The 13,563-nt window shown below is 35.2% G+C and overlaps 1 protein-coding gene across 4 annotated transcripts in view; it reads right to left on the reverse strand.

The window, feature by feature from the left end:
* PEX1 (peroxisomal biogenesis factor 1) overlaps nucleotides 1-13,563 on the reverse strand; it is a 61,158-nt gene that overhangs the window by 2,413 nt on the left and 45,182 nt on the right. For 2 of the 4 annotated variants that reach the window (XM_019716789.2, XM_019716785.2), the window contains exons 18-23: nucleotides 12,521-12,663; nucleotides 12,341-12,444; nucleotides 9,593-9,769; nucleotides 8,263-8,493; nucleotides 6,987-7,184; nucleotides 6,554-6,684 (exon numbers count right to left, since the gene is read on the reverse strand). In XM_019716789.2, the coding sequence (XP_019572348.2) occupies nucleotides 6,554-6,684; nucleotides 6,987-7,184; nucleotides 8,263-8,493; nucleotides 9,593-9,769; nucleotides 12,341-12,444; nucleotides 12,521-12,663 (984 nt within the window). Of the gene's footprint in view, nucleotides 1-6,553; nucleotides 6,685-6,986; nucleotides 7,185-8,262; nucleotides 8,494-9,592; nucleotides 9,770-12,340; nucleotides 12,445-12,520; nucleotides 12,664-13,563 lie in introns of those variants that run through there. The other 2 variants (XM_019716796.2, XM_019716803.2) reach the window with 2 other exon arrangements.

Below are 13,563 nucleotides of genomic sequence, written 5' to 3' on the forward strand. Positions count from 1 at the left end.
CAAGCAGCATTGTCTGACTATTGGGAGTCTGGCTATTGGGCAGTTTGTCTTACGGGCTCCAGCCCATAAGGGGCCTTAGTCGTCTCAACCTTCATTGTTTGGTTAGCGCTGAAAAAGTCCCATTCAAGTAGTGCCTGCCCAGTACCACAGATTTGGGGTCTGTGGCTGGAGACGTCTTGTGTTCTCATGGGAAACCGGAAACAGTTTTCACTACACCTGTTTACCACCTGTAACAATGAAGGTTTTTGCTTTCTTTGGCTAATTCTGGGAGTAAACTTTATGGATCTTGTGAGGGCTCTATCTTTTGTACCTTCTTCTGGGATACTTCTTGCATCCGTGGTTAAGCCATAAAAAGGCTAACTGGTTTGAATCACTATTAAGATTAATGTAAGATCCTACTTGTCAATGGCCAGATGACGGACCCTTTGAATTGGTAAAACTTCTATACTTGAAAACATTTTAGAAGGCTCTTATGATAAATAATTGTCTTATTGGGACTGTGGAAAGACGAAATTAGAGAGGACATAAGAGAGTGTAACAGGGACTCCGTTAACAGGATGAAAGAACAGAAATGACCACATCCGGTGTAAGTTCCCCTTCTCCGGCCCTGCCTGCCTGTCTGAACTTCTCTTTCCCTACACGATTTACAGACAGCGCTCCAGCCTGACTCCAGGTCCGTGGTGTACAGGTAACTCGTGTAAATGCTGAAAGCCATGAAGTTAATTTAGAAGAATCATGTCCTTTGTGGATATATCCTGGACCCCACCAAAAAGAATTCATGTCCCACGGACAGCAGCAGATCTATTAGATTATAAAGTCCTTTAACCTCCAGGCTCAGAACATCCTACCTGATTTAGGGAGAAGTCAGAAAGACTACTGGCTATTAAAACCCCACTCACAGGGACCTTGATCGGCTGCTAAGGGGTATTCCTCCCCGTTGATAAAGGCGTATTACGTTAAACCCCGAAGCTTCAGAACCTAGGAAACTTAATTTCCATCTTAATTTAAAATCTGCAGGTAGTTGGATGAAGAGGTAGTTGGACGAATGCTTGACAGCATTCAGGCTGCAACCCAATTCTTTGAGGATTTAAAAGTGACTGTCCTTATTTTACAAATTGGAGTCTTTGCTAAACCACATATCATGTTTCCCCCAAAATAAGACCGGGTCTTATATCAATTTTTGCTCCAAAAACCGCACTAGAGCTATGTTCAGGGGATGGCATCCTGAAAAATCATGCTAGGGCTTGTTTTCTGGTTAGGTCTTATTTTCGGGGAAACACGGTATGCGGCTCTAGCAACATTTCAAAGTCCACCTATCTTTACCAACTCTAAAACTTCCCCTATTCATTTCAAAATGCTTGAAGATTTTAGAACAGAATTTTGCTAAAAAGAAGGAAAAATTTAAATAGTAATTACCCTAGACTTCTGATAATAGAGGAAAATACCTTACAACTCCTAAGAAAACTTGTATTCTTTCTCTATCTCTTGAAGATGTAAATCTTACCATGTCTTTGAAATATAAACACCTCAGGAGATGACTAAAACACCTCCCACAATCACCTGAGACTGAAAAGAAAAGAGGGGAAAAGGACTTTCTAAAATACACACTGCTATAAAAGCTCCCTTGTCCAAAATCTAGTCCCCAGCCTCCACACGATTCCTTGACAAGGGCAAATACGAATTTTATAAGTCTTCTCCACAAACACCAGTAAAAAGCTTTAGTCATTTGAGCAGGTAAACTTAATCTGTTCTATCAGACACAATTTGGATTCAACTGTTACTTATGAGTTTTGTATTGGTAGGTCTGATTCACGGCTAAAATTCTAGAACAGAAACTTAGGGTCTCTCTCTGTGTCTATGTGTTTATTACGTGTGTCTATGGATATGTTATGTATATGTAGTATTTTTCTACCTCTGGATGGTATTGCCAAAATTAATTTGTAAAAAAAGCTCTATTTAATTGGCTTAAAGAAAAATAAGCACTTATCAAATTAAATATTCCTAAACTTTCAGAAATATAATAGAAACTAACCCAAATGCTTTTCAAGTTTATGTCACCTGGGATAATCTTTGGTATTAAATTTGTTGGTTTAATTAAAATAGGCATGTTTTCAGAGTTATCAGCATTTAATATAATGCAGACATACAACTTTTATTCTATCTAGGTTTTTTTTAAGTTAAATAAGCTCATGCTATTTCTGTTACAAATTTGTAATGATAGCTAGCTGTTTTACTGTCTCAGGAAATTTTCGTAAGTAATCTAAATATGATTGAGAAACAGTGAATTAAGTAACTTTTTTTTTTTAAAGGAGGGCGCAGCTCACAGTGGCCCATGTGGGGATCGAACTGGCAACCTTGGTGCTACCAGCACCACACTCTAACCAACTGAGCTAACTGGCCACCCCCAAATTAAGTAAGTTTTTAAGTGAACTTTTCAACAATAATTATGTTTTATGAAGCTCTTTGAATAGTTTCCCAAATCTCTTTGGTAACTTACACCCTTAGAGTTTTGCTAAGCTGAAATGATGGAAATTAATTGAATATATAGATCATTTTTAAAAAAGATAAAATACTGAAACATTAATTACTGAACATAGGTTTATCTACTTTTGGTTTATTACAGAGAAACTAAAGATATTTGTGTAGTAAGCATGTCCTATACCATAGTGAAAAATTCTACCATTAAAAAAAAGGCATATGTTTCTAGAAATGATGAAAAGTACTCATAGATTTGCCAATCTACAGAATTCTGGTGTAACAGTTCACAATTAGTAGAAATTAAGGTTTTCAAGGGTTAAGAGTTCTACTTAATATATGTAATTAAAATCTGTAAGTTACCAAAGCAATAATAAGAAAAACAACTCTGTATACAAGGAAAGTGGATGTGTTTTTGGTAAAAAGGTATGAGGTATGGAGATATATTTTTGTTAAGGAAAAATATTTTTATCATGAAGCAAAACGATTATTTCAGAATGGGAAAGAGAATAAAGGACAAATTAAATGGACATAGAAAGTTGGAGTGAGAGAGAATTTTACTTTGTGTAGTCACGCTGGCTAAAATGGAATAAATTTATTTTAAGGATTTAAAAAAAGCTTAATATCAGTAGTGTACTTATGTAAAACTAAAACTTAACTGTCTTTTATCTGTTAAAAGGACAAATTTTTCTTGGACTTATTGGTCTGCTATTGATTACAACTGTGAAAGGTTTTGCTTTACCTTTCAAGTAATTGGTCTAGACAAATAAAGATTCTGTGTTTTACCAAAATTTCCTATGCTTCATGTTTGATTACTTAAGAAAACCGAATCTCCTCTATTAAAAGTTGTGTTTTTTTTCACAACTGTGTAACTTTCTGTATTTGCCTGCAGTCTTTAACTGTCACTGGTTAAATGAATATAATTATATATTGCATTAGTGACCTATAATACTATTTGACTAAGTGTTTTAAAATCTTTTAATATTTTTGACAAACTTCCCCCAAATCAAATTCTAAATAATGTCCTTTTGAACGTCGAACTCACTTTGGAATTTTTAAGAAAGCCTCTGACACATCTCAAAAGATCTGTTCTTTTCTAATAAAGAGATATTAATAATTAGGCTTATTTAATACACAGTCATGCACTGCTTAATGATGGGATATGTTGAGAAATGTGTCATTAGGCAATTTTGTAGTTTTGGGGAACATCATAGAGTATACTTAAACCTAGATGAAACCTTTAGGTTATATCTGCATGGATATGTTATCAATGTTTTCCAGAAATTGTATAAAATTTCTAAAAATCTGATAAATAATGATCAGTCATAATTCCAGTTATCTTTTAAATTCCCTTGTCAATTGCATTATAATGAATTCCTGTCAGATCTTGAATCATGGCTACATTTAGGTCTTTTGTCATTTAAAGATAGTTATTGTTTTACTCTGATGCTTTTGCAAAAGTGTTCCTGCAAATGTGCTTCATCTTCAAGAAGACTCATGCAAAGGACTTTAACAAGTACAGGTTTTTGATAACTTTCAGATCATACCATTAAACTGGGTAAAAATCTGCAGACCTTTAATGGAGAAACTACTAGATTCATAAAACTGCTAACAAAAGATCAAGAATTAATTACAGGGGATTAAATGGACTGAAACATTGCTGGTTCTTTTACATTTTGTTTTTTCAGATTTTAAGGAAACTGTCTTTTAAAATTATGTGAATCAAGACTAAATATTTTTTTTCTCCCTACCTGATTCCCCCAGAATTCGGAAACTCTTAAGTGAGAATTATTTTCATGACAATATAGTTATTTGAATCTTTTCTCCTTGTACAGGACACAGCTGGAAACTCTGGTTATATTACCAAGGCTTTGAGTGGGATGTCATCTTTGAGAATGCACAGACTCATGTATGATCAGTTTTAAGGAGCTAAGGCTGACTTTATGGAGCCTATAGAACACCTGGGAAAACCAGCCTGGTACTTTGCTTACAGGCTTCCTAGCAGCCCTACCAGGTGAGTAAGGAGCATCCCTTCCTAGCAGGTATAGGAACCTCAGGATATCCTGGCGACCTCAAGAAGACAGGAATAAACCCTAATATATACGCGTAGGTACTGCAGGCAAAATCTGATGGTGAGTCCTTGGCTTCCTCGTCTCATGAGGCTTTAAAAAATTCAATCTGAGATGCCTTATGAAAAGTTCCAGCAAAGCAGATTTAAAAGAGCATAATAGTCACTCACTAGTCTTGCTATACTCATACAAGTAATTAGGCCAAGTTTATTGAAACTATATTTATTTGCAAAGAGATTAATCTTACTTGGGTTATCTTTGATAGAAATCAGGGTGAGAGAGAAATTATGTCAGTAATACACCTTTGTGGATATCAGCTTCTAGTGCTATTAATTGTCCTTGATGTTTTGTTTTCTCCCTATAACTTGGACTAGATCTTAATTCTTTTACTTTCCTCCAATATTTGGCTACAAGTCTCCAAATTAACATTTCTGAATTCTCCCACTCTTGACTTGGAATCACTATAAACAAACGCTGCCCTTTTCCTGAAGCCCCGCAAACTGAATGTGAACAACTTGATATAAACTTCCCAGAAATCACTACAACCGCTCACATACGGACAGTCTTCGTGTCTGTTGCTGTGTGGGCCATTCAGAAAGTTTACCGGGACACTCAATGACATCGTCATAGATATTCAAACTGTAAAATATACTTTCACCCCAACATCTAGAAATCTTCTCAACTGGCTGCCGTCAGAACAGACTGGGTTCTGATTACTGCTGTAATCATTAACCTTTGTTTTTCTTTTGCTTCCAGAGAAATACCTCTTATGAAACACCTGATTGCTTGTACAATAGAGGCCTAACGTTAGAAGCTCCCCTGTATCCCCATCTCCTGCCGTGAGACAACTGTTTAACTGAACTCTTCTCAGGACTAAGAGACTAGTTCAGTAAGATGGAGCAATCTACCAATTCAACTTCTGGACTATGAAACTTCTTGGGGAAATTTCAAAGGTGGGACTGAAAGGCACAGAATATGCCACCCCAAAATGTGTCAATTTGGCAGGTGGATTATTTTGAACTAAAGGGAATCAAGACCCAGCAGACTCAGGAAAAGCTTTTTACCTCTCCTTTAACTGCCTAAAAGAATTTAGGTAACAGAAGCACAGCTATTACCAGAGATAACTTTATCTAAAAGACTTATCTGCATGGCAGAACAAACACCTAATTACCACACATCTGCTCTTGTCACCTTCCTTCCCTTTTAAATCCCCAGCCCCTATCCCTTTCCTGAGCTCAGGATAGTATTCAAGCCTCCATTGCCTAACTGCCTTTGAGTCTCCTATTTTTATGGGGCTCCCCTATGTATGCAGTTAAATTGACCTAAGACAGATTAGCAGGAGAAAAACAAATTTAATTATTAGACCTTCCCTTGGAGGGAAGAAGGGAACATTTTTCTGCCCTTACAATGTACACACACATGCACACCCAAAGTACTGCAAAATTAAACAAGAGCTATAACTTCTAAAGACCAGGAAAAAACATTTCTTGAATTAAGTTGAATCATTTACCTAGAATGGTCCCAGACTATGGGTCAAAGACTCCTAAGCTGCTACAGAGACAACTGCAAGAAGTCTATAAATCCAAATGTGTAGTAAGCATTGTCCACAATGAATAACCTTGAATGTTCTTGAGATTAATAGAATATAAATTCTTTTGAAAGCAATTGAAAAGACAGGAATATTTTTCATAACAATTTTTGCAAACTACATATTGGAATCATTTTGAGTTTTTAATTTTCCTTTCATTTCTTCAAAGCTTTTAAAATTACATCAATTCATTGTAAATACTTCAAATATAATTAAATGAAGTGGTTAATGAAAGTTCATTTTTGACTTCTTTACTCCTGAAGTTTTTGAGTGTTTTAATGCACAGTGACTGAACACATTTTTTGAATTGGTTTTTAAATATTCAAAATAATCTTTTGTGATTTTAAACATTCACTTAAACTTTTAAAATTCTTAACTGTCACCTCTAAATCTATTACTTCTAAATCAGAATGTTACTTACAGCTCAGCAAAATTCTTCCAGTCGTCTTCAGTAATGGAGGGTTTTGTGTGGCTGAGTGCAGACAGTAAATGCAACTGACTAATAGCCAGGCTGGTTTTGATTGGTCCTGGTTGGTTAAGGGAGTCATCCTCCTTAAATAAAAAAGAAAGTGACAAAAAGTTAACTTAGAGACATGATTTTAAAAAAGCAACAGTCCAAGTGTTATCTCTGTTTGCCAGTTTTTTCAGGAGACTATCCATTTCCTTTCTCATAAGATTACTAAAAATAACTTGAAAGCAGGAAGCACATAACCATTTGACTGATCAAAGTGTTTCAGTCCCTGGTTTATAAATACAGCTCGTTTATAAATCAAAGAAATACATATCAAAAAAGGAAAAGCAATTTTTAAAAAGTTTTCACAATTAAAATGGGTGGGGGGAGAGAAAAGCCATACTCCACTTTGGCTCCGGTATCTGCTTTTGATAACACTGATATCTGCTCTCAGTTGATCTCTTTGTTCCTGTGTAAGTTCTTGGTAACCTTCTGGTGAAGCAGTTCTGAACATTGGCGGCTGTGAACACAACTGATCTTTCCCAGGAACTCCAGGGAGATCCCGAGACACAGAGCTTGGTGCAGACAGGCACTGTGAACTCTGCACGGGTAAGTATAACAAGGAGAGAAGGAAGGGAAAGTAAAGAGAGAAAGAGGGAGAAAAAAGTATGTATTTATCAAAGGTAAAAATTTTTAAGCACTAAACACTTAACATGGATAAGCTTATATTTTAATTAACTGAAATTAAGCAAGCTTGAAATATGTTTATATTCTATAAGAGCTCATTTATATCTATGTTGTTGAACCACTGTAGAATGAAAACTGCCATGACACAAGGTTCTTTTAGTGCTTTGTTATTAAATCCACCACACTAATGCCCGAGGGATAGGTTCCAAATGAGCCTTATTCTTGGTTTTCAACAAATATAAGGTTCTGGGACATTTCTACACAGAAGTTAAGAAACAGAAAACAGAATTAAAGACTAGAATTAAAACAATAGCTTACTATTCTTGGGAATAAAAATTAGTCACTTATATTTTTAAAAACCTGAATAAAGCAAATTTACAAAAAACAAGAAAAATCTAACTAAACATAGGTAAAAATGTTATGTGTACCAATAAAGTAACAGTGAACTATTGTTAATTTTTGAGGGATATATGTTGAATGCTATTTTACTTTAGAAAATCAATGATATTGCCCACATTTAATTTAAACTTTTTCCTTGTTGAAACATTATTACTACTTGTATCTTTTTCACTGTGCTTATCCTTTCCACCAAAAATATAATAAATAGATAACATTTTGTTGTCAGGAATTTTTGACATCATTGTACCAAGTTCTCATTATCCTCAACTATTCTATGATAATAGAATTTAAGTCTAATATAAAACATTTGCAACTAAAGATGTTTGAAAACCACTGATGAAGGGAGGTAAACCTGAAAGATACCAATGGACTACTTTGGCTTCCCTTTGCTACCAGCTCTTACAGTTCTTACCACGGAATAAAAATAACTAATTAGTATAAGTAAGGAAAACAAGACTATTTTACTGAAGAACCAACCACCCAGAAAGGACATGTAGGGCCAGTTAGGAGACAAATCACTGTCAATAAATCAACTTTACATCAACCTATGGCTTTATGTTTCAGAACTATACAATGGTGACTGCATAACATACCAAATCTGAAGAGGTTCCATTTCCAAGTTCCGATTCATAAGAGCTTCCAAAGTAGAGCCGGTACATATTGAATTTTGATTCATCTGGAATCATCTCGGACATCTCTAGAGAAACAAGGGACTGATCTAAGCCACATTCTCCATCTCCCGCTGAATCATCAGAACCACTGCTGTGGTTAAGGAAAACCATTGAAGACAGACTTAGGTCACTGTCAGAACTGGAACTTCCATCCTAAAACACATAAAAGGACAACCAGTTGTAAAGATCTAAGTAATCCACAACTCAGAAATAAACAATACAGTGTATTCTAGTAGACCAGTACAAGCAAGTTTGAGGCACCTTTCAAAAAAAGCTCTATTCTCTAATGGTTCTGAAGACATAATAAAATTTTAACTATTAAAATAAAAAAAGACATGATGGAATGTGTAGATAATTTGACAAATATCACCCCAAAAACTCTAACAAACAGGACTCAGACTTCCGGGTTTTACTTTTGTGTCTCTGTCTGTCAATTCATATTTTTCTACTCTGAAATGACAAATCAACCATGTTATAGAGTGTTTTTATCATTATAGAGTACTTTACAGAAGTGGGAAAATAAAGAACTTCAGTGGTTTGCCAAAATTGCAAAAGCTTGGTAGTTGATTTAGGAACGTCAGGTCCTAAAAGAATCTCCAATAAAATGTAGGGAGGATCTCCATAAAATGTAGGGGAGAGGAAAACCCTCCCTAGAAAATATATGATAAAGTCCATAATGTACCAGAGTTCAAATTATCTACTGTGAAAATTAAAATCAAAATACTACCTTAGAGAAAAGTCTGATTCTAGGGCTGGGATACAGAAAGTACAAGATAAATCTACACCACCTTGTTGAATCGGGAAATAGGTAAGGCACCAAAGAATGAGAGAATGTATCAAAAGGACACAGAAGCCATCCAAAAGCAGCTCCTATTGTCCAGATCTGGGACAATTTGAACTTCAAAATCAATAACTTTGATTATTTTTTAAATTAAAGTAACAAAGTAAAAACCTCAATATTTTTCTGTTTATATTATCTAAGTCATGATATCCCAATTTAAGTAATATTCTTCCACACACCAACACATTTTGCCAATAGTAATGTTAAAGAAAGAGACACCAAACTTGTCATAATTACAAATTCTCTGCAAAGCCAGTATTCTAACTATGGAACATTCGAAATTTACAAAAGTAAATTTCTGTACAGCTCACCAGAGTTGTTAAAAAACAGGATTTTTTTCAGGTTGAGGTTTGATAATGAACTTCTCTTCTAACTCATAAAACGCCTTAGTAACGATCTCCTAACACTTACTTGGAGTCCACCTGACAGCAGCCTTCCATGTAAGGCCTCTAACTGCGCATTGTACAGTAAAGCTTTCAGGTCGGCTCCAGTGAAGGACTCAGTCACTGAGGCCACGTGCTGAAGGTCCACATCGTCCGCCAGAGGTAGAGAGTCACTGAGAGCATTTAAAATTTCAAGACGTGACACCTGGAGGGAGAAAAACTACTTGATTTAACAAATAAGACATAAAATTAAATTATTTTAAACTGTGTACCTTACAATTTCTTTTATAAATTAACTTTACACATCTACTAAGCTTTACAGGTAAGTAGAAAAAAGCACCACCAGTCTACTGTCTATCCTGCTTGGAACTTTTCCCCTAACAGAAGGCTCATAGGGAGGAAAATGAATGATAATCAACATTATCTGCCATTTGGTGTAAATCATTTCTTATTCAGACAGTGCTCACTTTCTCTATTTGGGCAACTGTGCTGAGAAAGTATTTCAAAAGGAAAATTAAAATAATTTCAATAATAGTTAGTTACTACATGGGACATATATTTATATATTTTATACCTCTGACTATTAATTTGTCTGTTTGTTCTTCCACTTATTTATTCATCAGTTTTCTTTTTCTTTTTTTTTTCTAGAGAAAAAGTTGATTATGTCTTACTATCAGATTCTCTTACTTACCCCAAGCTTGGGTAATTGAAAGTAAGTGGTTCCAAATGACAAATTTCAATTTACTTTGTTATAACAGGGGAAAAAGAGGTTGAAAAGCAGTTGCAATTCAGTGGTCCTGCCTACTATCATCTGCATTAGAACTTAAAACTCCTGCAGTTTTTTTTTTTAACCTAATCTTCATCAGAGAGAAGATTCACCTAATTTATTCATCAGTTTCTACATCTGGAAACAAGAGTTGGAACAACACAGCACTAGGAACAGTTAAAAATCATATTTCTATGTAACCTGCTTAGGTGCATTATTAGTCATACGCTGGATTCTGTCAGTCTTTTGTCAGGCTAATGAGGTATGTGATCTTTAAACACAGGGAATGTGAACATAGAATCCTTTAGGTTCCTTCCTTTTTTCCCAATTGGCCAACAGTGAAAAATTATAGTTTTCAGACAAGCATGGAAGTGTCTGTGCCAAAGACAGTCTCTGCATCTAATTCACTGTCTTTTCATGCTGTGAACAAACTGGTATTTGAAGGATAATTGCTATTACCTGGCAGAAGTAAAGTTCACAAGGTAAGAGTGTATCATTTCTGGAGGTATCACATTCCCTGACTTCAGCTTGTACTACAGGGCAACAATAATCAAAACAGCGTGGTATTGGCAGAAAAACAGACACAAAGACCAAATGGAATAGCATTGAGAACCCAGAAATAAACCCACATAAATATGGACAGATAATTTTCGACAAAGGAGCCAAAAACATATAATGGAGAAAAGAGCCTCTTCAATAAATGGTGCTGGGAGAATCGGAAAACCACATGCAAAAGAATGAAACAAACTGTTATCTGCCACAAAATTAACTCAAAATGGATCAAAGACCTAAACATAAGAAACAATACACTGCACAGAAGAAAACATAGGTACTAAACTTATGGACCTTGGGTTCAAAGAGCATTTTATGAATTTGACTCCAAAGACAAGGGAAGTAAAAGCTAAAATAAATGAATGGGACTATATCAAACTAAAAAACTTCTGTACAGCAAAAGAAACCATCAACAAAATAAAGAGGCAACCAATCAAATGGGAGAAGATTTTTGCAAACAACACCTCTGATAAAGGGCTAATATCCAAAATATACAAGGAACTCATACAACTCAAAAAACAAACAACCCAATCAATAAATGGGCAGAGGACTTGAATAGACATTTCTACAGAGGACATACAGATGGCCAATAGACATGAAAAAATGCTCAACATCACTAATCACCAGAGAAATGCAAATGAAAACCACAATGAGACATCACCTCACACCAGTTAGAATGGCTATCATCAACAAGACAAATAATAAAGTGTTGGAGAGGCTGTGGAGAAAAAGGAACCCTCATACACTGTTGGTGGAAATGCAGATTGGTGCAGCTACTATGGAAGGCAGTGTGGAGGTTCCTCCAAAAATTAAGAGTAGAATTATCATATGACCCAGCAATCCCTCTCCTAGGTATCTACCCAAAAAACCTGAAAACATTTATCCGTAAAGATATATGTGCTTTGAAGTGCACTGCAGCTTTATTTATGGTGGCAAAGACATGGAAACAACCAAAGTGTTCTTCGATAGATGATTAGATAAAGAAGATGTGGTATATATACACAATGGAATACTACTCTGCCATAAAAAGATGAAATAGTGCCATTTGCCACAACATGGATAGAGCTTGAGATTATAATGCTAAGCGAAATAAGTCAGACAGAAAAAGTTGAGAACCATATGACTTCACTGATTATGTGAGATATAAAACTGAAAGCAACAGAGGAAAAAGACAAAGAAACAAAAACTCATAGACACAGACAATAGTTCAGTGGTTACCAGAGGGTAAGAGGGGAGGAGAAAGAGAAGAGGGTAAAAGGGATCAAATAAATGGTGATGGAAGGAGAACTGACTCTGGGTGGTGAGCACACAATGTGATAAATAGATGCTGTAATACAGAATTGTACACTTGAAACCTATGTAATTGTACTAACCATTGTCACCCCGATAAACTTTAATTAAAAAATAAAAAGAGTGTAGCATCTGTTGGGTTTTGGACTTTAAATATGAAATTGTCACCTGATCAGGAGGAGAGCAGTACACACATTTATCTAGTCGGCCAGGCCTAAGCAGGGCAGGGTCAATCAAGTCAGGGCGACTAGTAGCAGCCAATACATAAACACCTGGGGGGGAAAAATTCTTTGTAAATCCTGGTGAAATGCTGTTAGAATAAAGTATTTCTGTATTTACAGTTATTACCCTGTAAGCCTTCTACTCCATCCAGCTGAGTCAGCAACTGGTTAACTACACGATCTGTGACTCCTGTATTATCGTGGCCACGACGAGGAGCGATGGATTCAAATTCATCAAAGAACAGAATGCAGGGCTTTGCAGCCTGTGCTCTGGGAGAAAAGATTTCATAGTTGAATAGGGCTTCGGAGTTTGCAAGGGAATTTCATATATATATGTGTATATACATATATATCTGTACACACACATATTTGTGTATTTATTTAAATCTTCACAACAAATCCTTAAAGAAGGCAAGGCAAATTATCCTAGTTTTCAGTAAACTGGGTCTTAGATAGGTCAAGGTGTATGCCTAAGACTCATGCCTTCTACACAAGAACTAAAACAAAAACCAGTCTTACTCAATACATGAAATACTTCTTTGATTCTTATTACAAAGTAAACATTTTTATACGCTTATTGGCCACCTTTATTTCTTCTTATGAATAAGAAGAATAAGAATATTTCTTCTTATTCATGTCTAGTCCATTTAAAATGTGGCAGGCTCATTATTTTCATATTGTCTTGTAAGGGCTCCTTATAAAATATATTTTAGTCACGTGTATTACCTTTTTCTAATTTGAACTATGACTTTTAATTAATTTATTAATGTATTAATTAATTTTGTTTTAATTACAAAGAGAACATAAATTCCATCTCTGCCTGGACTAGAGGTATGACGAACTGCCCCTAATACAAAACACCTGGCCTGTCATGCTGATTGAAAAAACTCAACAAATATCTTATTAAATGCATGGCAAAACTCTCCTAGAAAACCAACTGGGTCTGATTGTATGAGTTGTATAAATATTTTTAACAAGTGACTCAATTTCTTCCTACAGCTACAGGACTATTCAGATTTTATTTCTTCTTTGCTTGATTTTGGTCAATTATCTTTTTTGTCTATGTCACTCAAGTTTCAAATGTATTGGCATAAAGTTCATAATATTATTTCATAATATTCCCTTATTATCTTTTACATTTTTAGTCATGTCTCCCTTTTTATTCCTAAT

Source organism: Rhinolophus sinicus, linkage group LG09 (genome assembly GCF_036562045.2).
Source record: "Rhinolophus sinicus isolate RSC01 linkage group LG09, ASM3656204v1, whole genome shotgun sequence".
Classification (NCBI taxonomy): Eukaryota; Metazoa; Chordata; class Mammalia; order Chiroptera; family Rhinolophidae; genus Rhinolophus; species Rhinolophus sinicus.